Source organism: Pectinophora gossypiella, chromosome 9, assembly GCF_024362695.1.
Source record: "Pectinophora gossypiella chromosome 9, ilPecGoss1.1, whole genome shotgun sequence".
NCBI lineage: Eukaryota > Metazoa > Arthropoda > Insecta > Lepidoptera > Gelechiidae > Pectinophora > Pectinophora gossypiella.
This window is the reverse complement of record NC_065412.1, coordinates 12749838-12776643: the sequence shown is the minus strand read 5'-3', so window position 1 is coordinate 12776643 and position 26806 is coordinate 12749838. Positions and strand designations below refer to the sequence as shown.

The 26806-nt window shown below is 38.6% G+C and overlaps 1 protein-coding gene across 1 annotated transcript in view; it reads right to left on the bottom strand.

The window, feature by feature from the left end:
- Positions 1-26806, bottom strand: part of LOC126369655 (acid sphingomyelinase-like phosphodiesterase 3b) — a 57216-nt gene that overhangs the window by 20845 nt on the left and 9565 nt on the right. Inside the window, exons 2-6 of the mRNA XM_050014205.1 lie at positions 20499-20623; positions 8758-8826; positions 1796-1955; positions 1125-1321; positions 338-495 (exon numbers count right to left, since the gene is read on the bottom strand). Of these exons, the coding sequence (XP_049870162.1) occupies positions 338-495; positions 1125-1321; positions 1796-1955; positions 8758-8826; positions 20499-20586 (672 nt within the window). The 5' untranslated portion in view covers positions 20587-20623. The remainder of the gene's footprint in view (positions 1-337; positions 496-1124; positions 1322-1795; positions 1956-8757; positions 8827-20498; positions 20624-26806) is intronic.

The window sequence follows — 26806 nt, the reverse complement described above, 5'->3', positions numbered from 1 at the left end:
TACAGAATATACGGTTTTTAATTTCGATTTCCAAAGTGGTTTTTAAGCGGTTTTTATTTTACACTTATCACCACGTCTGAACGTGTTATGTTATGGCTGAAGACAAGAAAAACCTCGACATAATTTATTTTTAAAATTTTAATACAAATACCTTAATCCGTTGATCCTGGATATTAGCCCAAATACTAGACACTCTAGTAACGTGGTGGAGTATGCTCCATTTCCTCTTTGGTTGATTGAAGGAAGGCCTGTGCCCATTAGTAGGACATTATATAGGCTTTTTTATAAAAATAATATTAAATAAAATATTCATGCTAATGCTATATATAAAACTCACCATTTCTCTGTTGGAGGTGGCTTTCTCGAGCACCTCGTCGAGCCACTCCCACTGCTTCTGCGCAGGCGCGCTACTCGACTCCCGCGCACCGAACAGGTTCGTGTTCAGCACCACTATCCTCAACTTGCTCTGAGTCTGTTCTATCGTGTAGTAGCCCCCTGTAGATATAGGTACATGTTGTTTTTGTATATGTGAAAATTACAAAGCAAAGTTAGCAAGCGACGTGAGTCAGGAACGAAGAAAATGGAATTCCATAGTCTGTGCTTACCCCGGTGGGAAATAAGCGTGAGTTTATATATGTATGTATTATTATCTCCCTAGCGTTATCCCGTTTTTCACAAGGACCGTTTATCGAACATGAAGATTTAACATCCAGTATTTTACAGAAGAGACTGCCTGTTTCACCTTCAACCAGCCCAGATTTGGCATTTTTTTTTAAAAAACTAGGCAAAATGAGATTTCGTCCCTTAGCTTACAACACCGCTCAAGTCGAAAATTGGCGGTTTTTACATATTAATGCCATTGGATGAAGAAAATAAAGGTTAAAATAAAGTAAATCGTCAAAATAAGTATAAATAATTATTTATTAACCGCTAACTAGAGTATGTATTAAGTAGCAATAAAAAAATCTACAGATATTTTAAATAAGACATTTTATTTCGTCTCCTGTAAAGTTGGTAAAAATGACTTAAGCGGTGTTGTAAGCTAAGGGACGATTTTTGTTAACGTACATTTCTTGTTGCACCTACTTAGAACATTAGAACATGAATGATTTAAATGAAGTTACCATTTTGGAAGGTCTGCAGTGCTTCTAAAGGGAGCCACTTCATCCAGAGGCTGGTGAGCCGCTCCGAAGGCGCAGGGTCCGTGTCTCCTAGCACTGGGAACACGAAGTGCGAGCTGAACGTGCCTCGGAGCAACTCCGTCATGTTTCTGATGGCCTGGTACTTCTCATCTTCGTTGTATTGACTGGAGACGATGTCACTAGACGTGGAAATAACGGGATATTTCATTTGTTTAGTGTAATGTAATTTATTTATTTGTTAGCGTTGGATGCGGGCAGCGAAGACCGGGTATTGTAGTGAGCCTTGGGGGAGGCCTATGTCCAGAAATAGACGATTTCCGGCTTTTAGCACTTAGTGACTGGTTTTAATAGTTGCTCGATCTTTACAGCCTACATAAATCAAGATTGGGACAACAGGAATTCATAAGGACTTGATGATCAGAGTAGAATTATAATCGATGTTTCAAGGTGGTTTTATGTCGGGTATCATAATGTATCATTGTCATCTCTTACCTCCAGCAACGTAAGACGCAGGCAAGACTGAAATGGCGCCTGGATGGTGCGCTACGACGCACCATCGGCGCTTCTATCTGTATTATACATTTTGTTGGAAAGTAAGTACATTGAGCGCAGGTACCACACGCGCGCTCGTAGCGCATAAGTAGAAAACTCACCCTGTCCAGAGCACGAACTCGACATTGTCTGCGTGTCTCGTGCGCATGTATCGCGCGGCGGACTCGACGAGCGCGAGCGGCGCGTCGCACGAGTAGTCTCCGAGGCGGCCCAGCGCACGGTGGTGCCCCGAGCTGCCGCGCTCGTCCGCTCGCCGACATTCTGCGAACAACCACTGGTCTATGAGGTGTTACGGAACTTTCTTACGGTGATGGTGTTTGGTATAGGAGATGTAAGACCCGTTTAGGAAGGCAACGCTTCTGCTGAACCTTACATTTAGACGGCTCTTGTTTTGTCTTGTCGTGGTAACTAAGCATAGTTACCTAGTCATCTTTATAGACGTATTTTGTTTGTGACAGAATTAAATGTATGAAAACTTGAGTTTGCAATCCTTATCAGATTGGGCAGCATCACATCACAAGGTCAACTTCCAGCTGTACTTATTGAAGTCCTAAGATGGATTGTGTGTTAACATGTTACCAGACTATCACGCGTTAGGCCTATTTCACTAAGACATATACAATAATGCAAACGCCACCATGATGCCGTAGTGAGAGTGGCCTTTATATACTATCAGTTGGGACAGGATATAATCCCTTTATTTTTTAGATTTTGACAATATGCCTGATTTGATTAAGCGGCTGAACGCATTTTATAAGTACTCTCTCTTTACCTAGTAAGAGAAGTAGCCCTTCAGATTCACAGACACTCGAATTTCAGAATTGTGGCAAATGAACAAATGATACGTTAATTCCTTCACCTGTGAAAGTGGAGCTCTATATCCGTCCTTCACTCTCTATCTACCAAGAGCTCTATTTTGGTAACTTAATGTAAAGCCACATACGTACCTATACGAGTGTGTGGAGTTGCCAGCCTCGAGCTTTCGCATAATTGGGATGAAACTTTGAGGAATAAGTTAATTTAATTGTTGACTTTAGATAAACGTAGTGAACAGATACCATAGACAGAAATAGGAAGTCGTACAGTCGACAGATGTTGTGGCTCCGCTGCGATACGTTGGTGGTGCTGTATTGCTCCGTCTTTATACAGGGTGTAAGTGACATCGTAACGAAAACGTTGAGGGTTGATTCAGACCATGATTCTGAGTTGATATAATATCAAGTGGAATTTTCCGTCGCTACAATATGCAACTGAAAATATTAAGAAAAAAACACTTTTCACGAAAGACACGAAATTCCACTTTATATCAACTCAGAACGACCTCCGTAGTCCAGTGGTTGAGCGCTGGGCTCACGATCCGGAGGTCCCGGGTTCGATTCCCGGTGGGGACATATCACAAAAATTACTTTGTGGTCCCTAGTTTGGTTAGGACATTACTGGCTGATCACCAGATTGTTCAAAAGTAAGATGATCCGTGCTTCGGAAAGCACGTTAAGCCGTTGGTCTCTGTTACTACTTACTGATATAAGTAAGTAGTCGTTACATGAGCCATGTCAGGGGCCTTTGGCGGCTCAATAGTAACCCTGACACCAGGATTGATGAAGTTGGTACTCTACCTCGCAACCCACACGATAGAAGAAGAAGAACTCAGAATGATGCTCTGAATTATCTCCCAAAGTTTTCGTTGCGGCGTCACTGATATCCATGCTTACCCGTATACGGCTACCTGTACGTACTTGTATGGGATGTAAATGACATCGTAACGAATACATGATTCTGAGTTAATACTCAGAATCATGTGCTGAATCATCGCCCACTTGATATTAATCAAGTGGAATTTCCCATCGCAAAAGAATTGAATTGAAAATAAAAACAAAAAGAACACGAAAAAATCATGAATTTTGAGAACGAAAATTCCGTTTGACTCAGATTAACCGAAAACCATGAACTGAATTATCACCCTCAGTATTCGGTACAGTGTCTCTAACACCCTGTATATTATATCGGTAAATTACTACCGCGCCGCCGTTTCGTTGTGACGTCATGGCCCTCGGTATGAAATTTAACATTCTGAGTTTCCTGCTTACTTTCATTCAAAAAGAGGATATTTGTCTTTGATGTTGAGGTGCAATTTGGGAAAGTTATAATTACGATAGGTACACCCTGTAACACAAATTGATCAGTTAAATTCTAAGAAACCGCTAAGCTGTCTGAACTTTGGCATATTTGCTTAACTTCCGAATATTTTAATGGTATGTAATATACCCAGTACGGTATTCAAAACTATGATACCGATATAACGTAGGCCAGTGCTTTCCTTCCTTAGCGCTTTTGGAGCTAGATTATTTTTGATCAATAATATAAAGCACTAAATAAAATATAATCACTATAAATCTGGCGGTTGTGAAAACCACTTTCACCAGTTGCATAATTTTTATTTTCGTAATTTCCCACCCCGATGATATTATATCATATTTGACAATACAATTACAAGCCAATCTTCTTCTATCGTATGGGTTGTGAGGTGGTGTATCAACCTCATCAATCCTGGTGTCAGGGTTACCATTGAGCCACCAAAGGCCCCTGACATGGATCATGTAACGACTACTTACTTACATCAGTAATAAGTAGTAACCGGGACCAACGGCTTAGCGTGCCTTCCGAAGCACGGATCATCCTACTTTCGGACAATCTGGTTATCAGCCAGTAATGTCCTAACCAAACTAGGGACTACAAAGTATTTTTTTGTGATATGTCCCCACCGGGAATCGAACCCGGGATCTTCCGGATCGTGAGCCCAGCGCTCAACCACTGGACCACGGACGCCGTTCAAGCCAATTACTTGAGAGTTTATTTTTCACCTTTCAATGGCGCATAATTTAGCGCTTTCTTTTCATCGTACTTTTATATTAATTACGTTCATTGACCTAATATATTTACCTACCTAAGTTAATAATAATATGTTCTGTTTTATGATAATATGTTATGTTTTAGTTACCTATTTGATTCGATCGTCTAGCAGAATCTGGCGCTTTATTGAACTTACTTATGTATGTAGTACTCGAACCTCGAACAGAGCAGTCCTTACTTCTACCGTGGTCTGAATAGATGGATTTCATGACATAGTTATCTAAGTTTTAATTGGAATGACATTTGCGATAACGTTGAAGTCACTTTATGTTACTACTTCGTATATAGAGTGACTGCAAATTGTATTTTTATTACCTATGTCTATTTCTGTAGTGCTCACCTCGTTAAGAATTCTGGGCGTGAATTTATATGTTCTACATTCTACCGATATTTTCTCAGTCAAACCCTTTCACCTATCTTTTCTCACAGCTGAGCGGTTGTAACTTTATTCGCTTGGACAATTTATCACGCGCTTAACTCTTTGAAGCTTCGCTCAAATAAAATATGCTTCAGTTCACTTCCGGAACACCTAGATTACTTACCGGTTATTTTAACAGTGGCGGGAATTGGAATCGTGCGTGAAGCGAATGTTTTTTCAGTGTGTTTTCTTTTCGTTTACTTTATCCCCAACATACTTTTTTGTACCCTTACGCTGATATTTCTATAATATCACATAACACTGCTTTAGAGGTATAGTGAAAAATCACGTACTTATTAAAAAAATACATTCGGATGTCTTCTTAACTAAACGTTACAATAGACAAGCTAGTTTCAATGCAGGTAAAATGTGTAAGTAGTCTAAATTTTTACCCAGATTAAAATTAATTAAAAAAAATCAAAATATTAAAAATCTTCTGGCCTAAAACTATTACAAATACAGGACAGTAGAGATTGACCGGGCAAAATATCGTGGAGGCTGATATCTGTACACGGAAATGGCGGTGGATTGGTCATGTGCTTAGAAGACCTGTGGAACACCTGTCCAGACGAGCGCGTGGAAAACGCAACAGAGGGCTTAAAGCGACTTCGCCACGCTCGGCTACCGGGAATAAAAACTCTCGATATGTCACGGGAGCAAGCTACGGCGCCTGAAAAAGAGCGAGGAGTGGCAATCTTTTATTCGAGCTCTACAACCCAACTGGGGATAAAAGGATTAGAAGAAGAAGAGCAAAGAAATTAAGGTTTTGTTGAGGAGCTCGGTGGCGCAGCGGTAAATGCGCTCGGTCTGCGATTGTTGTAGTTAAGCAACTTTTGCTAAGGCCGGTCATAGGATGGGTGACCACAAAAAAAAAGTTTTCAGCTCGAGCTCCTCCGTGCTTCGGAAGGCACGTTAAGCCGTTGGTCCCGGCTGCATTAGCAGTCGTTAATAACCATCAATCCGCACTGGGCCTGCGTGATGGTTTAAGGCCCGATCTCCCTATCCATCCATAGGGAAGGCCCGTGTCCCAGCAGTGGGGATGTTAATGGGCTGATGATGATGAGAGGAAAATCATATTACAATGGGCACTTACTTGGTTTTCACTAAAGGCTACAGTAGGATCACGACTACAACATGTATTATTTTTATGTACTTAGATTTATACGTTGTATTGGATTTAAATAACCTAACCGCATGTTACTTAAGTCTCATAAAGCTGTAAAATATTTTTTATTACTTTTCACTTGTACGCTCGACCAAAGGCAGTAAAGTAAAGAGAAAAGGACTCGTCGACGAGGGGATTATCCGGCATAATGTGATTAACTACGAGTATTTGCCATCTGTATGAGGAATGAGCTGGCAAAATCTGGTATGTATACAGGGTGTTAGTGACATCGTAACTAATACTCAGGGGGATGATTCAGACCATGATTCTGAGTTGATATCAAGTAGAATTTTCCGTTGCAAAATTCGTGATAATTTTTTGTTCTTTTTTAAATTTTCAATTCTAAACTTTTGCAATGGAAAATTCTACTTGATATTAACTCAGAATAATCAGCTGAATCATCCCTCTCAGTATTCGTTACGATGTCTCTTACACCCCGCACAATTACATTTTTATTAAACCTATTTTTATTGTTCGTATTTCATTTCTGGAAAAATTGTATTAATTTTATTTCTTAATACTTCAAAGGATACCTTACCTGGTAAAAAATATCTTTATCAATGGTGTAGATGAAAACATTTTTTTTTCAGCCAGTTTTCCGTTTTAATAAAAATATCGCTCGTACATAGTCCGTATTATCAGGACCATAATGACAATTTGACTGGCACTTAGTACACCAGCATGGTAGTCGCAACTGATTCGAAATTGACTCATTGCGTTGCTTATCAGTTGCTACTGCAAGAAGGGCTTCTCTGTGCTTACCATCAGGCATAGACGAGCCAACATACTTGCCCTTTATTAAAATAAAAACCTCATTCAAATCGAACATGCTTAACACTTTCAAGGACAGAACGTCTACGGACCTTCCGATTACAAAGTGTCAAAGTGTTTACATTCGTGTAAAAATACGTCATTTAAATGTACGAAATACAGAAAAAGCGAATAAAAACCATGCAATGCTGGAGCTGTGCTTTCCGATACCGCGCTTTCATTGTGAGAGAGTCGAGAGTGGGCCCCGTTTGTGACAACTTAATGTGGTGTGTTACCGTGACGTTTCAGAGTGTGACAAAAACGGATGTGTCAACGGTTTTTGACACGGGGTCCACAATCACGAAGGACACGTACAGATATATTATTCTCTAAAAGCAACTTCTGGCTCGAGCTCTAAAACACTGAATTCGGCTTTATGAGTTTGAATAAATAGATCACAGATACTTAATTGATATCTCGTGGTTCTCGAGATATGTAGCCAGTTAATGATATTAGACTTACCTCCTATTAGATGGGACTTAAACACAGTTGGCGAGGAGTAGATGTAATAAAATTATACCCATATGTCTACCTCTTCGAGCATATAGGAGTGCTGCTATGTATGTATGTATGTAAAAGCAACTTCCGCGCTGCGCTTGTTGCGGACTCGTTGACATATGTCAGCGACGTACAGAAGGCGTGTTAACGTGGATTGATAGAGAAAACCATAGAATAATGAATAAGTACGTACAGTACTATAATTCGCCGCCCCTCACCAATAAGGATAAAAACTAACTCTAATGTTGGTGGCAGCACTGTAGTGTTCCTAAATTTTGACAGTTCTCTATACTGTTCTGCTAAAATTCGGAATAAATTGCTATAAAATTTGGACCAATGTTTGACCCGTTTGAAGAATGTCTTACGAAAAAGAAAAGCCATCAGTTGTAAAAAGAAAGTTTTGATTGAAAATTAGTTTTTCTAAGGTTTCTTCTTTCCGATCTTTAGGCAGTAAATATAACACTATGATTTTGCAATTAAACGCTATGAATAATAAGCGCTATAACCAATACTCGATAACCAATAGGTTACATTTATAAACTATGGCCATATTTCTTCAGGCAGTTTTTATCCTCATTCATATTGGGATCCGACTTCGCCCCGTCTGAGTCTTACTATAGTCTTAAATGACCGTAAGGAGTAAGGAGGAGATCGAGCAGAGTGTATCTCGCTCACACTTGTGCGCTAGGCGCGTTAGGAATGAGATTTTTGTATGGAGTACGGTGGTCAAACGTCAGAGAGTATCAAAGGATAGTAACTCACTCCAAAAATCTGTCAAGATTTATGCCGACGTTGAGGCTGACGTCATCTCCTTAGCATTATCCCATTTTTCACAAGGCTCGCTTACCTAACCTGAAAATTTGACAGGTCCGATTTTTTACAGAAGCGATTGCCTGTCTGACCTACCAACCCGCGAAGGGAAAACCAGCGTTGGGCTGGTTATGTCACATACCTCCGAAAATGCATTTCTCGGTAATGTGGGTTTTCTCACGATGTTTTCCTTCACAGCTGAGCACATGATTATCATTTATGATCCAAACATAAATTCGAAAACAAATTCAACAATCATTGGTTCAGGTCTGTGCTGAATTCGAACCTGCGACCTCAAAGTGAGAGGCAAGCGTTCTACCAACTGGACTACCACGGCTCTTACCAGTTATTGAACTTTGATAGTCTCCAAACATAAAAAATCGCACTTGATCCAGGGGTTATGACGCTAACGAGGCTGGCGTATAATAAATAATTTAACATTTTGTACCTACGTCTTCTAGTGTCGCCTTGTGGAGTGTACTGAGGGTCGTAGTGGAAGTCCGTGATGTGCCAGAAGTAACCTGGAACAGGAAAAAATCATATAGATACAACTGGCAACTAAAACTTTATTTAAGTACATTTTATACTTTTAATTTTGCTAATGTGTGCACAATAAAGAGTTAAATAAAACACATGTTGAATAGTGGAAAAGTTTAAATAACTATGAGTAATTTATTTAGCACTTGAGTAGGGTAAAATTAACTTACAACTTTGAGATAGAAAATTTCATATTTAGGATGGAATCAGTAATTCATTTAGATGAATAATAATGTATTAAAAATTTATACAATATTACCTGTTACTTTAAAAGGCTACTTGACCTACTCAAATGAGATACTTTTTTACGAATGGAGTTTGTCCGGTAATACTGTCTTTTGACGTCATCAACAAAAGCGGTCAAACATCGTACTCATTGTAATTCAAAATTCAAAAGTAAAATGAAATTGATTTCTGATCATGTTAGACTGGCTTCTATTTCTAGATTAGCATTTTAATTTATCTTTGACCCAGTCGAATACTACCCTATTAGTATCAAAAAGAGCGCTACTCTAACAATAGTCTAATTTTGTGGGAGATGGTTGCTTATAAAATAAATTGTGGCTACGGCTAACACGCCATGGAATTAGTTCGGCCAATTACCCCATACACGTCTCAGGTTTTGATATACCCTTATACTAATCATCTATAATTTCCAAATGTGTACAGAAATATCACAGTTCATTGATAAATAATTAATTTGCTGAAAAAATAATGGGTCATACTTTCTGTGGGCTGAAAGGTGACTGTCAAAAGATTATGTTGATGAATCTTTGATTAATCTACTGTTCTGTTGTCGAACAATTCATGGATTGAACGATTGTGGGCTTTCAGTTTCAGATTCCTTGTCGGTGTAGCATTCTTCATGCTACTTTTTTAGGGAGAAAATAGGGTAGTGGTTTCCCTCCGAGTACTGCGGGGCAGAAGGCAAGAGGGAAACCATTACCCTATTTCTCCCTAATAAAGTAGCATGAAGAATGCTACACCGACAAGAGCGTGGCTCTTAAATTAGTGATGATGTATGTTGTCTACAAGCTCGACTCGAAACAAGCGGCTAAATATAATGTGGTTATGAAATAATCAGTTATGTAGATCACGTCCTATATTGGCTTTTGCCAATTGAGATTCCAAATAAAATTGGCATGTTACTGCCGTGTGTTGGGTTAACTGCCGCGATTTATTGGGATCAGTTAGCGCTGGTGGCATTTGATAAATCGAAATTGATAGATATAGATACGCAGCTGGGGGTTAGCCAAGTTGTACGAAAAATGACAGTAATAACGAAAAAAATAAGGTGACATATTTTGATTGTCCAAAAGTAAGATGAACCTTGCTTCGGAAGGCTCTTTAAGCCGTTGGTCTTGGTTACTACCTACTTACTGATGTAAGTGAGTAATCATTACATGAGTCACGTCATAGGCCTCTTTGGTTTTGAATCGTTAAATAAAACATTTAGTTAGGACAGTTAACTGTTTTTTGTTCATCAATATACACACGTGAATATGCTTAAGATTAACCTGAAATCCGTTTTTAAATGTCTCATCTAACGCCGGAGATATTAAAACTTAAAGACAGTCGTTATGCTCCATTTTGTTTTTCAGTAGGAATATGATATTACGCATTTTGATTGCTACATTTTTTAACGAATTTCGGTTCTGTTTTCATGTTGTTTAATTTAAATCTGTAATGAAAAACTTATAGTTTTACATATACAAATTAAAGTATAGTCAATAGAGAACAGACTTTACCCGTCGTTTCCAATTACCACAAACAATACACCCGGCCTCAGTAAATTCCCCATTGTAGTGGACTATGTAGTATTGGTATATTGGGGTGCAAGAGTGATATGAAACTCGGGTGGAAGTTGGATCATCAATCAAGCTTTACCCTTCAACGCAGAAAAGGCCAACGCGTGATTAGTGGGTTAAATTATCTACACACTGGTATACTGGTATTGTTACACTGCTGCCTTCGCAGCACGGCCACCGCACTGCGCGCGGCGCGAATAACTTTTTAGGCTACGTTCCCCAACATAAATATAGACGGCGCTGTACAGATCTGCCTTCGTTTAACCATCTAATTTCATGAAATAATAGACATAATTTGGGTATAAATGGTGACCCTTGTTATTATACCCAGGGTCTTCTACGTCTTCCATCCATTATTATATACATACACATACATAAACTCACACCTATTTCCCACCGGGGTAAGCAGCGACTATGGAGTTCCCTTTGCACTTCGACCCTGACGTACTTCTCTGGCTTCCTCCACATTCACCAATCGTTTCATACACACACGTCGGCTCAGAGTAGACCTTATTGAACCTTATTATTCCCGTTATTATTCTGATCAAAATAAAGATAAGCAATATAGGTAGCAATATAATTATAGTATACGTATCTGAACCAAATTTAACGCAACAATTATTTTTATGTATTCTATCATATTATATTATTGATGAATTATGTACACCAAGCAATGAGAAATTAGGTAACTATCACGTTGAATCTGATCAACGCCATCTATATTTTTTTTTGGGAACGTAGCCTTAAAAGTCACTCATTATATCTACCAATAAACACAGGAAATATAAACAGACATTGTACGGCTATTGGTCGAAGCGCTCGATATATATTATATCGCGCGGCGCGCGGCACGGTTGCCGCACAGGCCATGCTGATGTACCTACTTACTTTTTTTTTTAAATATCATTGTACGTTTTTCACGAATTATGGGAATTGATACTGCTAAGTACTGCTGCACTACAGTTATAAAATATATATTTTAAACTTTAAACGTTTTGTTAGCAAATATTATCAAATATGTTGTGTTAAAAAGTTGATGTTCAACATTAAGTAAATCTTTTAAGTCGGATAGAGACAAGGCATATGCCCCGCACGGCGTCGTACACTGCTGCCGAATTGTGAGGCGTGCGGGGCAAATACCGTCCAATGTGTGTATTCGCCTTTATGAAAGCAATAAAGTAGCAGTACCATACTACCGCGAACTCACACGGTTCTATGTAGATAATTGATACCTTTAGAAACAAGTAAGGTTGTAATCCGTGTTTGTGGTAGTTTTTCGACGTAAAGGATAATTTATGCTTGGTGTACAGTCATGAGCAATATAATGTACCCACTTTAGGACTCTGCCGCACTGACATATTTGACATTTAGTGAGACTTACAGTTCAATTTGAGAAAAAAGTTAATGTGACATGGTTTCAAAGTGTATACATATTAGTACTCATGACCGTATGTGCGTGTTACCCGACTGCGGCGAAGAAAAAGGATGGATGGGTGATAGATGGATGGGTGGGTGGAGGAGAGAGAGGGGGGGTGTTTGACCGCTATGTAACTACGTATGTATGCATGTCTTTTCCAACCTAATCACGCTCTCAAAAGTATGTAACAAAAAATAGTATTTCTCTGAATTTCTTCGGAACAGTCATGTTTAGGAGATATGTGGTATGCAAACTCTTAGGAAATATTCGTATGTCAATCTTTCCTAAGAGTTTGCATACCACGGTATACGACCAAGGCTATCTCCTAAACAATAATATACCTATTTACATTGTTTCATACTTTTTACAGCGTGATTTATCTATAGTCGGGTTTTAGTTTTAAATTTATATATTTTACTTCTTATTGAAGTGGGTGGAATTACAAATCGTATACAAGAAAGTATGTTACCGATTTTTTGTTAACGAACGAATTCCGAACTAGAGGACGCATATACGACGCATACTCTACCACGATATTCTATTTATTTATTGACTTAACTTATTTTAGACTTTGTTGTTATTACTGAGACTGTCGTTCCAGACTTAGCTCGGAAAACATTCTATGTTCGACCAGACAAAATGAATGGAAATCGCTGAGGGTTTGCAGCGTTCGTTGATTCGTAATCCAACAAATTTTCCAAGTGTTTGTTATTCGCGATAACCTATTTCTATCTCAAAGACAGAGATAGAAATATAGATTTTGTAAGACCACCATATTGTATTCGTAAATGTAGATGGCGCTGCAATATGTTCCCTTCGTTTAACTTTCTAATGTCATGGATAATAGACCTGTGCATATTTTACCTTTGTGATATTGACCTTTGTTATTACCCCTAGTTGATGGGGTTGGTAATCCACCTCACAACCCACACGATAGAAGAAGATTACCCCTAGTCACAACACATCTTCTACCCGTGATTGTGCTGATAATAATAATCATCATCAGCCCATTAACGTCCCCACTGCTGGGGCACGGGCCTTCCCTATGGATGGATAGGGAGATCAGGCCTTAAACCATCACGCGGGCCCAGTGCGGATCGATGGTTATTAACGACTGCTAATGCAGCCGGAACCAACGGCTTAACGTGCCTTCTGAAGCACGGAGGAGGTCGAGATGAAAACTTTTTTGTGGTCACCCATCCTATGACCGGCCTTTGCGACAGTTGCTTCTTCTTCTTCTTTGCGACAGTTGCTTCAACTTCAACAATCGCATACCGAGCGCGTTTACCGCTGCGCCACCGAGCTCCTCACAGAGCTGATCATAATAAAGAGGAACAATATAAGTAGGTATACTAAAATCAAACGCTCGCTGCCCGCGGTGCAATAAAACGTGAAAGCAGGACGCCGATTGATGCACTCTCTGTTGCACTTACGAGGCTTATGGGCGACCGTAGAGACTCACCACTGTTGTGTCGATAGTAATAATATAAAAAGGAATGATTGCACACCACGCGTCCATCCTTAGCGCGCCGATGATTTATGGCACCGCGGGCAGCGAGCGTTTGATTTCAGTCATCATCAGCCGCCGTACGACGCCCACTGCTGGGCTATGCCCTCCCTCTATGCCTATGCCTATGGGCTTCTCCCAAGGATCTCCACTACGATCGGTCCTGCGCTGCCCGCATCCAGCGGCTGAAGCTGAAGTGGCAGTGGGCAGTACACATAGCGAGGAGAACCGATGGCCGCTGGGGCGGAAAGGTTCTAGAATGGCGACCACGAGTCGGGCGACGCTCAGTGGGTAGGCCCGCTACAAGGTGGACCGACGATCTGGTGAAGGTCGCGGAAAGCCGCTGATTTCAGTATAGTAACATAATTCTATACATATCTGATCAAAATATCAAGCATCAACTATTTTTGTATATACCTCTACATTATATTATTGAATAACTTGCTTTTGCCCGCGGCTTGGCTCGCGTGAAATTCGGGGTAACATGGTTCCCCTTTCCTATTGTACCATTTTTAGCTTCCTACCTTGAAAACTGCGAAAACTAAACATATAAAATTTCACCCCCTCTTTGGGGGTTGGGGTAGTTTAAAAAAAATGATGCACCAGTTTTCTGTTAGTCACAAATACTCCGCGTATCAATCTGCTTCTTGAAAATTGCGGAATGCATTTAAACTTCCACCCTTCATGGGGAAGTAGAAGATTAGAAAGAGACAAAAATAGCCTATGTCAATCTCCATCCCTTCCACTATCTCCATTTCAAAAATCACATCAATTCGTCGTTCCATTTTGCCGTGAAAGGCGGAGAAACAAACAGACACTCACACTTTCCCGTTTATAATATTAGTATGGATTATATATCCGACATTTTTTTGGGGAACTTGGCCTGGAAAGTTCCTCTTTAAACGAGTTAAAGCGAGGAACGTAGTACATTCTATGATCTGTGGGACGTGCACATTCATTTACTACCCAGCTTCCTTCTATGTCTAACTGTCTCCACGCTTGATATGTCCGCAATGTGTGAACAGCTGTAAGGGACACGTTACACTGACTTAGCGGAAACGAATGGTGAATAACGTCCATACTATGTTAGGGTATTTCACTGGGTCAAAGATAAATTATAAAATGCTAATCTAGTTATAGAAGCCTAACATGATTAAAGTCAATCTCAGTTTCCTTTTCGACTTCTTTTCAATTATGAATTACTAGCGACCCGCTCGGGTGCAACGCTGAGGAAAAAAATAAATTATTTACGACATCACATTAAAAACCTCAAAAATAACAGTATTTCTCCACTATTTAATGGATGTTATTATACATATCAACCTTCCTCTTGAATCACTCTATCTATTAAAAAAACCGTATCAAAATCCGTTGCGTAGTTATAAAGATTTAAGCGTACTTAGGGATATAGGGACAGAAAAAGCGACTTTGTTTTATACTATGTAGTGAAGTAATAATAAGTACGACTTCTGACTGCTTTTACTGATGACGTCACAGGCCAGTATTTAGGAAATTTGTTTTGATGTATCGTAAAAAGTAGGTATTTCATTAGACTAAGTTGTCAAATAGCCTACATAAACGGCCTTTATAGTCTAGTGTCCATTCTTGAATGAATCCCAGTGGGGATAGATCACAAAATTATATTTGTGATCCCTAGTTTGGTAAGAATATTGTAGGCTAATCAATCCGAAAGTAAGCTTATTTATGCCTCGGAGGGCACGTTAAGCAATCGATCCCGGAAGTATGTAATCACGGATATAAGTCGCGCGATCCTCGGGGCTATCCCGGATTCCTTTAGAAATTAAAAAAAAAACTGTGTGTTCAGAGGTAATGGGTATTTTTTAAGTTATAAACTCTTCATTTTACTATCGTTCCATGTAACTCCAGTCCAAATTGGCCAGCGTCACGAGCAGTAAATAAAAAGGCCGTACAAACGCGCGCTAACGATGGAGCCGTGAAATGAAAACACATCGACGTGAATCTCCGTGTAGATTACTGCTTTATAAAGTTTGTACCCACTTTATACTGTATTGGCTATTTTGAAAAATATACATGATATTAGGGTTTAATTAGTGATAATATATTATGCGTCAATCGCTTAAATACTACTCATGGTTCCTCCGCATCGTACGCGCTGTCAGCTACGAATAAACAAATCCCAACCATGCCGTGTATACACGTTTTGGGTTTCAATCTAGTTATTACCCACATCTGTAACCTTTTATTTTCGCATGCCATGATTGTTACCTGTTGTGTGTACCTATTAAATAAATAAATAAATCAGAAAATGGACCTCAGGCCTGATAGGTTTTTGTACTGACTTTATAGCGCAGGCAAGTAAGCATCTCTAAAATAAATCACGTCAAAAGATGTGCTTAGAAATGCACGTTGAATCATTTCCGGCTAATATAAGTAAACAGTCATAACATGAGCCATGTTAGAAGGCGTAACTTATGGGTTGTTATGTCGGTCATCCACATTGTTTTTTTTGACGTGACTTATTGTTGATGTGCCGCAGATGGCATTATCGTCCAAACCGTATCCGGCGACGGCGACTCCTAAATATCTATCCTGGGTCGTTGTTGTGGTGGTCTCTTATGTGACGTGCGAAACCGAACTTCACCCGGAAGATCCGATCACAGGGCACACAGTAAAGCCGGCCTGAAGAATTGTGTGTGTAGTTATAGGAGGGTTTCGGTCGAGTCTTCCGTATTTGGCGCTTAACTAACCCGCCGGTCGGATTAACTACTTGGCCGGAAAACTACTTGGTCGGAGGTCATCGACTACTATAGTACCAGTAGTGGTTTCGTTAAGTATCTGTCACTAATACTTGCAGCGCTTCTGAATGAGCCGAACGCAATTATCGTACATTCATGAGCAATATAATGTACCCACTTTAGGACTCTGTCGCACTAACATATTTGACATTTAGTGAGACTTACAGTTCAATTTGTCAAAAAAGTTAATGTGACATGGTACCAAAGTAATGCTCGTGACCATACAGACAGTTCTATGTGTGCGTGGGCTTGTAAATATACAACTTTCTTTCGTTTGGCAGTGACGCGGCAGTCGTCGTCCGAGCAAGATGTGTTCTTATCGCTTTTTCCTACGGGTACAGTCGTTTACAAAATAACTGATTTTTAAAACCCGTAAATAACTGTATTTGTACTCAACTGTACCTCTTGTCACGCTCGCAAAGTCACTGTATATGTACAAGGTTTACCCACACATAGGGCCGCGCCCATAACTGAGTTGAACTATCTGTATTATGCGGGAAGCAAAACTATACAATAAAGTGCTTACTTAGTTCTGAATTCAAATTCAAATCCATTTGAATTCGGAATCTCCATGATTGCCGAAGAACATTCGGAAAATAGAAACGCTGTATACCTACATTTAAAAACATTCTCCGCCGCGTTACTATTTCCAGCGTAAACACTGATAATCTAATGCCTACAGTTTGACCCCACACTTTAGTTAATTTTCTAATTCCGACCCATGCCCTACTGGCCTAAGTATAATTAATAATCCATATGATCGTCTAACGGAGTGAAAGTAGGTGATAGATGAAATGTTATATCACTAGGTGGTGAAAACATGTTTAAACATTTTTTGCTTTTTGCAGGGTCGAACATAGTTGAATTGGGTCGTGTACTAGGTTGAAAATAAATTATCAAATTCCGATTACTGAATAAAGTCACATTTAAAAATAACGAAAATCATTTTCTTTTTTCTATTTACCTTATTATGAATTTTAAACAAGAAAAACGTATAATAAGTTTAATAAGTTTTTCTATGACGTCGCAGTGTGCTTTTTCGAAGAAATTCCATAGTCATTTTGTTATTTGACGTTTAGTAAAAAGTATCTGATTTGACTAGTCGGAAACTAGCCTATTCTGGCATAATGTGGTATAGCATCACTCGTGCACCCCCAAAGGTGTGTGTGTGTATCATACATAGACCATATATCCAAAAGGGTCAATCCGGTACAACATAGCCGGTGTACGAACTGTTAGAACCTTAGAACTGATACGTGATGATGGAAAATTAAATTAAAAATGTAAAAAGCCCCGAGACAAGAACGTACCTTAAATTAAAAGAGCGAAATACAATTCTTACAATACAAAATTCAATTATTCTTCTTCTTCTATCGTGTGTGTTGTGAGGTGGATTACAAACCCCTGAAGTCAGGGCTACTAGTCGCCAGGGGCCCCTGACATGGCCCATGTAACGACTACTAACTTACATCAGTAAGTAGTAACCGGGACCAACGGCTTAACATGCCTTCCGAAGCACGGATCATCTTTCTATCGGATAATTAGGTGATCAGCCTGCAATGTCCTGTAACCAAACTAGGGATCACAAAGTGATTTTCGTGATGCGTCCCCACCGGGATTTGAACCCGGGACATCCGGATCGTGAGCCACCTCAAACCACTGAAAATTTGGCGCAAAACACAATGATTCCCCACATTATGCTTCCCAGAATATTTATTTCTTGACGCGTCTGGGATGCCTGTCACGCTGGTCTAATAGAAAGCTTGGTGCGGTGTAAGTACTTAATTCATCTTGCGATTGATGTAAGTACCTCTGACTATCTCAATTGGGGTCATAGTCGTCAGCTTATATAATAATAATAAATAATAATAAAAACATTTATTTGCTCGATATACATTGTTAAAAGTCTTAAATCTAGTACAGTAGGTATATTCAACCTGTTTTCCGGTGTGCAAATTAAGCAGAGGGCATGCATAACATAAAGTCAAAACAATCTGAATTAATTGTGGGATTATATTATAAAATTAAATTACTTACATCAAAAGGTTTACTTACAATTTATTTATATCATATTAATTATCTAGAATTATTTTCATTTTTAGTCAGACACATTATTTATAAGTCATGTGTAAGCTATTCGTTCACTGTGTAGAAACACCATATATGTATATAGTTACATGAAAATAACATTGCTTCAGACTACCATTACGTTGTATGCAGTCTTTGTCACAGAAAATTGTATCCTATTTACAATTTTGTATATCTAGTCTAACATAAAACGAGCGAGGAGATAATAAAGTTTAAGATTCAACGCGCACGTTCGCTTTCAAAATTGGTGATGACGCATACGTGACAATAATGGCTACCCTCGTACAAGTTGTAAACTCAGTTTGTTATGTCAACTGTAGATATATTGTCCTTATGAAAACGTAAGGACTACAATACAATACGTTTTATAGACTCGTAATCTTATCTCTAATAATTATGGTAGTCTATAAGTGTCAAAACATAACATAACATAGCTATGTATAGATAAGTAGTAGTAGATAACTACGGCAGGAAAACTGTACGTTTTGAGGGAGCTCATCTTTATAATAAGTTGCCATCCTACATAAAAAATACTACATCGCTAAATATCTTCAAATCCCAGCTGCATAAACATATCATGTGTACCATAGAATAATCTTGTAAAACTTTAAGTAAGTAACTAAATGAACAACCTGTATCTGTGAACGCCAATCCCTTCCTTTAACTAGTTTTTCGATGAGCGATAGGTAGTCATACTTCACTCACACTTGTAAAGAACGTATCAAAGCGATGTATTTCTTGTTTTTAGTAAATTTTACATGCATACCCTCTCTGCCTGCTCAACGGCACTTTATCTATCTTTTGTAAAAACATTTAGTTCTCATGTTAAGTGACTATGTATAGTTTTTTTTATGAGAATAAAGTTCTTTAAACTGAAGTAGAGGTGGAAATATCATACATAGACTTAAGCATTCCAATACGACCTCCGTGGTCCAGTGGTTGAACGTTGTGCTCACGATCCGGAGGGCTCGGATCACTTTGTGATCCCTAGTTTGGTTAGGACATTACAGGCTGATCACCTGATTGTCCGAAAGTAAGATGTTCCGTGTTTCGGAAGGCACGTTAAGCTGTTGGTCCCGGTTACTACTTACTGATGTAAGTACGTATTCGTTACATGAGTCATGTCAGGGGCCTATGGCGGTTCAGTAATAACTCTGACAACAGGGTTGATGAGGTTGGTAATTAACCTCACAATCCACACGATAGAAAGAGCATAGCAATAAAAAAACTATATACGTAAAAACTAAAACCCCTAATCTACTTCTAATAAGTATGAAACAAAATTCAAATTCAAAAATTCAAATTCGTTTATTGTGGTGTGGGAATGTGGGAAATGTGGTGTTGCAAGAAAATATTTCTCTGAAATTCTTTCGAATAGTGATGTTTAGTTGATAGTCGTTGGCGTATCCGTGGTAAGTAAACTCTTAGGATAGAATTTCACTAAAGGCCATATCTCAATAGTGTTTAATAACGACCTCGGTGGTCCAGTGGTTGAGCGTTGGGCTCACGATTCGGATGTCCTGGGTTCGATACCCGATGGGAACATATATTATCACAAAAATTACTCTGTGGTCCCTAGTTTGGTAAGGACAGGCTGATCACCTGATTGTCCAAAAAGTAAAAAGATCCGTGCTTTCGAAGGCACGTTAAGCCGTTGGTCCCGGTTATTTCTTACTGATTAAGTACGTAGTCGTTACATGAGCCATACCAGGGGCCATTGTCGGCTCAATAGTAACCATGACACCAGGGTTGAAGAGGTTGGTACTCCACCTCACAACCCACACGAGAAGAAGAAGAAGACTAGTGTCTTAGGGTCTCACTAGAGCCGTCACCTACAGCGCCAGTTACCTACTAGGGGTAGTATTAAACAAATCTCAGCTTCGAGATTGCCCTCAAGGTCATGCCAGCGTGACAGTTCTTATTATAAAAAACAGGGACTTGAGCATGACCTTGAGGGCAGTCACAGCTGAGATTAGTTTATTAATACCACCCCTAGTGAGACACGGCGCTAAAGGTGACGGTCCCACCAACCGGTGTAAATTATTATTACTTGGCTTACCTATTTTCGCATGTGTGCAGGTAAACAAAATGACACAAAGTGTCAAGGTTAGTTTGGCGGTCGCCATTCTTTTCACTTCACATGTCATTTAAGTCACTCGCATTTTCACCACTTGTCGCGTATACCTGAAAAGAAAGAAGGTAATTTTAACACAATGTCTTTTTACCGACTTCAAAAAAGGAGGAGGTTCTCAATTCGACCGTATATTTTTTTTTTTTTTTTTTTTTTTTTTTTTTATGTTTGTTCGGGCATATCTTCGTCGTATATGAACCGATTTTGATAATTCTTTTTTTGTTTGAAAGGAGATATACCCAAGGGGGTCCCATGTCAAGGAAGTCAGGATCTGATGATGGAAAACCAGAGAAATCGAGGGGAATTTTCAAAAATCGTAGGAGCGACTAGTGCGTTTGTAAGTCATATTGATCGGATCGATCTTTAGACTTCGGGAAAACTTCCCGACCTTCGAAAACTGGTCAGCATCAGGGAGATACCCTATGGCCTGGCAAAACTATACAACCTGGAGCAATTTTTCTTTCACGAAACGTATTTAAATCTTGATCAAATTCAATCGCCGGTGCAAAAAAACAAAATGGCGGAAAAAAAAGATGGCCGCCATACAAAATTTTGTCGATTTTGGAAGAAGCCCGTTTGGGTAAAAATAATGTATGGGGCGCTTACTCAAAACGTCATATAGAGTACGGAAATACTTTCTGGTCACCAAAAACTGCTCCGCATCAGAGAGATAGTCTACGGCCTGGCAAAACTATCGCACGTGAACCAATATTTCTTTCAGAGCACTTATTTAAATCTTGGTCAAATTCCATAGCGCGTAAAAAAAAAACAAAATGGCGGAAAAACAAGATGGCCGCCATACACAATTTTGTTTTTTCAGAAAATGTCTCGGGATATAAAATATATATCGGGGTTGTGATCGGATCGTCATGTTAAGTATGGAAATACTTCCCGATTTTCGAAAACTGCTCCGCATCAGGGTGACACCCTACGGCCTGGCGAAACTATCACACCTGAACCAATTTTTCTTTCACGAAACCTATTTAAATCTTGGTCGAATTTAATGGCCGGTGAAAAAAATACAAAATGGCGAAAAAACAAGATGGCCGCCATACAAAATTTTGTTTTTCCAGAAAATGTCTTGGGGGTAAAAATGATGTATAGGGGTGTGATCGGAACGTCATCTTTGAAAACTGCTCCCAATCAGGGAGACATCCTACGGCCTGGCAAACCTATTGCACCTGGATTTTGTTTGTTTCCACGACACCCATTTAAATCTTGGTCAAATTCTGTCGCCGGTGAAAAAAAACAAAATGGCGGAAAAACAAGATGGCCGCCATACGAAGAGGGACAGTTTCGAATAAACAGGACACGCGAGCTGCTTTAGCAGCGAGCGAACCACGCGAAATCTACTGTATCTATATGTATGCGTGAGTGTGTATGATAGCAGCTTCCACTGACAACCACATGTGTGTATGTACACATACACATGTGTGTGTGTGTGCGTGTGTGTGCGCGCGCGTGTTTGTGTGTGTGTGTGTGTGTGTGTGTGTGTGTGTGTGTGCGTGTGTCTGTGTGTGTGCGTGTGTACGTGCGCGTGTGCTCGTGTGCGTTAGCGCGTGTGTGAGTGTGTGTGTGTAAACATGTTCATCAATAATAATTGTGATCACTACTAATAATATATTATATTATTATATATGAATATAAATCAGAAAATCTGTCTGTCTGCATCCTTGCTCGGTCTAACCATCACTTAAAATCGTAAAATAAAATAAAATTTTTAACAAAAAAAAAACCGACTTCAAACGCAAAACTAAAAAGCAATAAATAAATTTACTTCGCACAAAGTAATTAGTACGTATTTTCAATTAGTTAATTAATTTATAATTCTGAAGTCGGTGCCAAGTAAATGCTACAACAACCCTACTACAATATCAAATTACTATGTACACACAATATTGTTTAATACCTATATCAAAGCAATTACAAAACAATGTCAAACAAAAAATTACAAAACAATCAGTATTGAAAAATATATGAATCGGTACTTCGTTGTAGCATTTCCTTGGCACGGGCTTCAGAATTATAAATTAATTAACTAATTGAAAATACGTACTAATTACTTTGTGCGAAGTAAATTTATTTATTGCTTTTTAGTTTTGCGTTTGAAGTCGGTTTTTTTTTTGTTAAAAATTTTATTTTTTCAACTTCATTGAGTTGGGTGGTTTGCTACGTCAAAAATAAATGATTAAAAGACATTTTTTTCTATTTAACTTGTTTATGAATTTTAATAAAGAAAAATTGAATAATAAGTGCGACATTTTGTCACTTTTTCCATGACGTCCCAGTTTGATTTTTCGTACAAATTCCACGGTAATTTCGTGTTTGACGTTTAGTAGAAAGTAACTGATTTGACTAGTCTTTCTAGGTTCAATCTCCACCATTGGACTATCCACCGATTATTTTAACTTAACCGATCAAAATTATATTTTAATGTTATGTATTTTCTCTTGACGTTGTCAGAATCATCGTTTCTGAACGATGCAGCCACAAACAAAGAAATTAGAATAGATTTCACTAGTCGCTCGTTTCTAACATGATGGATGAAATATTAAGTGCGATAAGCTAGCAACTTCCTGTACCCAAAGGTTGCCTGGAAGAAATTGCTGCATGAGCAATAAGGCCGCCTGTTGTGCTTTTCTGTATATGCTGTCCTTATCTCTGTATTTTGTGTCCATTGTGCTCAATAAAGTATTTTATCTATCTGAATGAGCAATATAATGTACCCACTTTAGGACTCTGTCGCACTAACATATTTGACATTTAGTGAGACTTACAGTTTAATTTGTCAAAAAAGTTAATGTGACATGGTACCAAAGTGTATAATACATATTAATGCTCGTGACCGTACGTAATAAAAATATCTACTGCATCATTACATTACATCACTAAGATGTTTTAACACCATCATCTCAGCTATCAGCGGTGCACGACGCGCGACGCGCCCATAAATAAATATTCTGCAAACCTTATGAAGACAATCATTATTTTTCGCTTTATAATTATTTATTCGTAGCTTTATAAAGACATGCTTTTAGTGTCGGTTTTTTTTTAAATTTTCAATGTAATATTTTGTAGCAGTGCACATCGCAGCGAAGTGGTTCTCATGTGTTAGGTATCTGCGAATTACATTGTAAGTCAAAGCGACCTTAAAATCGCTTTATTGCCAGCCGTGACGGTGCCATGTGAGAATCGCCTTAAACTAAAGCATTAATAAAGAATAATACTACGTCTGATGAGCGCTGCAGATAGCGCCATACTTGTTGCCAAGTTTTGGGCCGATACAATTTAGTTTGCCATCGACACGATAAGAAGATACTACGTATAGAACGGCAACCATCCGCTTCCCACCATCGTCTGAGCTAGGTTTACCACACCACCCCTCGGTCTAACTATAGTCTTCAATCGTATGGGTGTCAGACATCACACACATAGATGCGCGTGTACGATAACGTCGATGTGTAGTGTCAGTGTGAAACGACGTGCTTTGTATGAAGTATCCGAGGTGTGACTAAAGGTGGCTGCAAGGTGACTTTTGTGATTCGTGGGTCACCAATTCTCCATATATATTTCTGTGACTTTGTGTGGGTGATGTTTTATATCTGATAAAATGTAGACCTAGACGAAATGTAGACGATTTGTATTTGAAAAGGGACAAAGTAATTCTAAGTTGAAATTTTTAACATAATAATTAAATTGGATAAAAATAGGTCTTTTATTAATAGGATTCCTTTCAAAAACGGATGGCTTGATTACAAACACAAAAATGTAATATCTTTTTCAAATATAAAATTCCTTAAGCACTATTCGTTAAATGGCCAGCTTATAAATGAAAAACTAATTATCTTTATGAAATAAGCTTTACATTTAAATAGGTACTTGAATTGAATTGAAAATTAACTCATTGTTTTTTTTTTCGCTACAAAAAGCGGTCTCTGTGTTAAATTCCAGCTGAATTGTTAGACCGTTAAATAATAATTTTAAATATTTGAATAACGAACTAGATTCGTTTTTCAAACAATCGTCGAATAACAAGGACTGAATCAAACATTTCAATAAAAAAAATATGACAGAGACATACTTACAGCTGGTAGCGACACCGTACCCAAAATTGAGAGGTATGATTCTGCTCATGATTACGAGTCAAATCAAGTGGAATTTACCGTCGCAAATTCATGATTATTTTTGTGTTTTTAAATTATTTTCAGGTCCATACTTTTGTGACGGAAATTCCAGTTTATATCAATTCAGAATCATGAGCCATCCCTCAAAGATTTTACTTACGAATAAACCAGCTAAGTGCAAATAGGAGTTAAAAATCGAGGAGTGTTTTTAAATTTATTATTTATTTAATATATTCATGTAAATAATAATACTTCTTATAACACGTCTACGTTAATAATAACAAGTCTTATTATTAGGGTAATAAGCAGATAGATAACCTGTTCCCGCGAGAATCAGAATATTAATCTTACGGCGAAGATTAGGACCGGCTCTGGATTGTCTTGCCTAATAGACGCCTTGCTTCTGCATAATACAGGGTGTAAGTTACATCGTAACGAAAACTTTGACGGATGATTTAGACCATGGTTCTGATTTGATATCAGATACAATTTTCTGTCGCGAAAGTATTAATTGAAAATAATTTAAAAAAAAAATACGTAAATATTCATGAATTTTTCAACAGGAATTTCAACTTGATATCAACCCAGAATTATGGTCTGAATCAACCCTTCAGTATTCCTTACGGTATCACTAAGGCCCCTACTCGTATAGCTTCGTAACGAATACCGAGGAGGATCATTCAGCCCATAATTCTGAGTTGATATCAATTTGAATTTTCCATCGCAAAAGTATAGAATTGAAAATAATTTTAAAGACAGAAAAAAGGCATGAATTTTACGACGTAAAATTCCACTTGATATTAACTGAGAATCATGAGCAGTATTCGTTACGATGAAACACCCTGTATTAAACCTGTATATTAGGTGGATTAACAACCTCATCAACCCTGGTGTTAGGATTATTATTGAGCCACCATAGGCCTTGACATGACTCATGTAACGACTATTTAATTACGTCGGTAAGTAGTAACCGGGACCAACGGCTTAACGTGCCTCCCGACACACGGATCGCCTTACTTTCGGACAATCAGGTGATTAGCTTGTGACGTGAACCCGTGGCCTACAGATCGTGAACCCAACGCACAACTATTGGACCACGGAGGCCGCTCATTACATATATAGAACATCATCATCATCAATTTAAGAGCCACGCTTTTGTCGATGCAGCATTTTCCATGCTACATCTTTAGGGAAAAATAGGGCAGTGGTTTCCTTCTTGCCTATCGCCCCGCAATACTCTGTCTGACGCAAGCAGGATGGCGCCCAGAGTAGTCTATTACAAAACTATAAAACATAAACAGCTTATATACGTTCCCACTGCTGGACACATTCTTCCCCTAACCCTCCTCACTCCCTCCACTACCGCCAAAAGACATTATCATCTGTATTATAGGAGTAGGTACAAAGAACTATCAATCTTTACGTAATCGGTATGAGCATCCACAACAAAGTATAGAGCGATAAGTGAAATACAATATTATGATTCCATCACGCCCTTTTTCCATTACAATATTAAAGTAGGTGTAATATCCAATACAATATGTCTTACATTATTAGGTTTGAAAACGTTATATAAATATAATGTGTATTTTTATAAAGAAAAAAAGAAGCCATTTTTTTATGGGAAATAAAATAGAATAGAAATTACAAAAATAATATTCTTGCCCTTATTCCGTTACTTAATAATCTATATTTATACGTATATTATAAATGTGAAAGTGTGTGTGTCTGTTTCTTTGTCCGTCTTTCACGGCAAAATGGAGTGACGAATTGACGTGATTTTTCAAGTGGAGATAGTTGGAGGTATGGGAAGAGACATAGGCTACTTTTTGTTTCTTTCTAACCCCCCACTTCCGTAAAATGTGGGTGGCAGTTTGTATGGAGCAATTTTCAAGGTAGAAAGCTACAATTTGGTATGCGGATTATTTGTAATTAACGAAAAAATCATGCATATTTTTTATATCTGACCCCATACCCTTCAAAGGGGGCGAATATTTATGGGACTTTTCCCAGTTTTCAAGGTAGGTAGCTAAAAATTGGTACATTAGGAAAGGGGGGAATCGTGTCACCCCGAATTTAACGCGAGCGAAGCCGTGGGCCAAAGCTAGTACG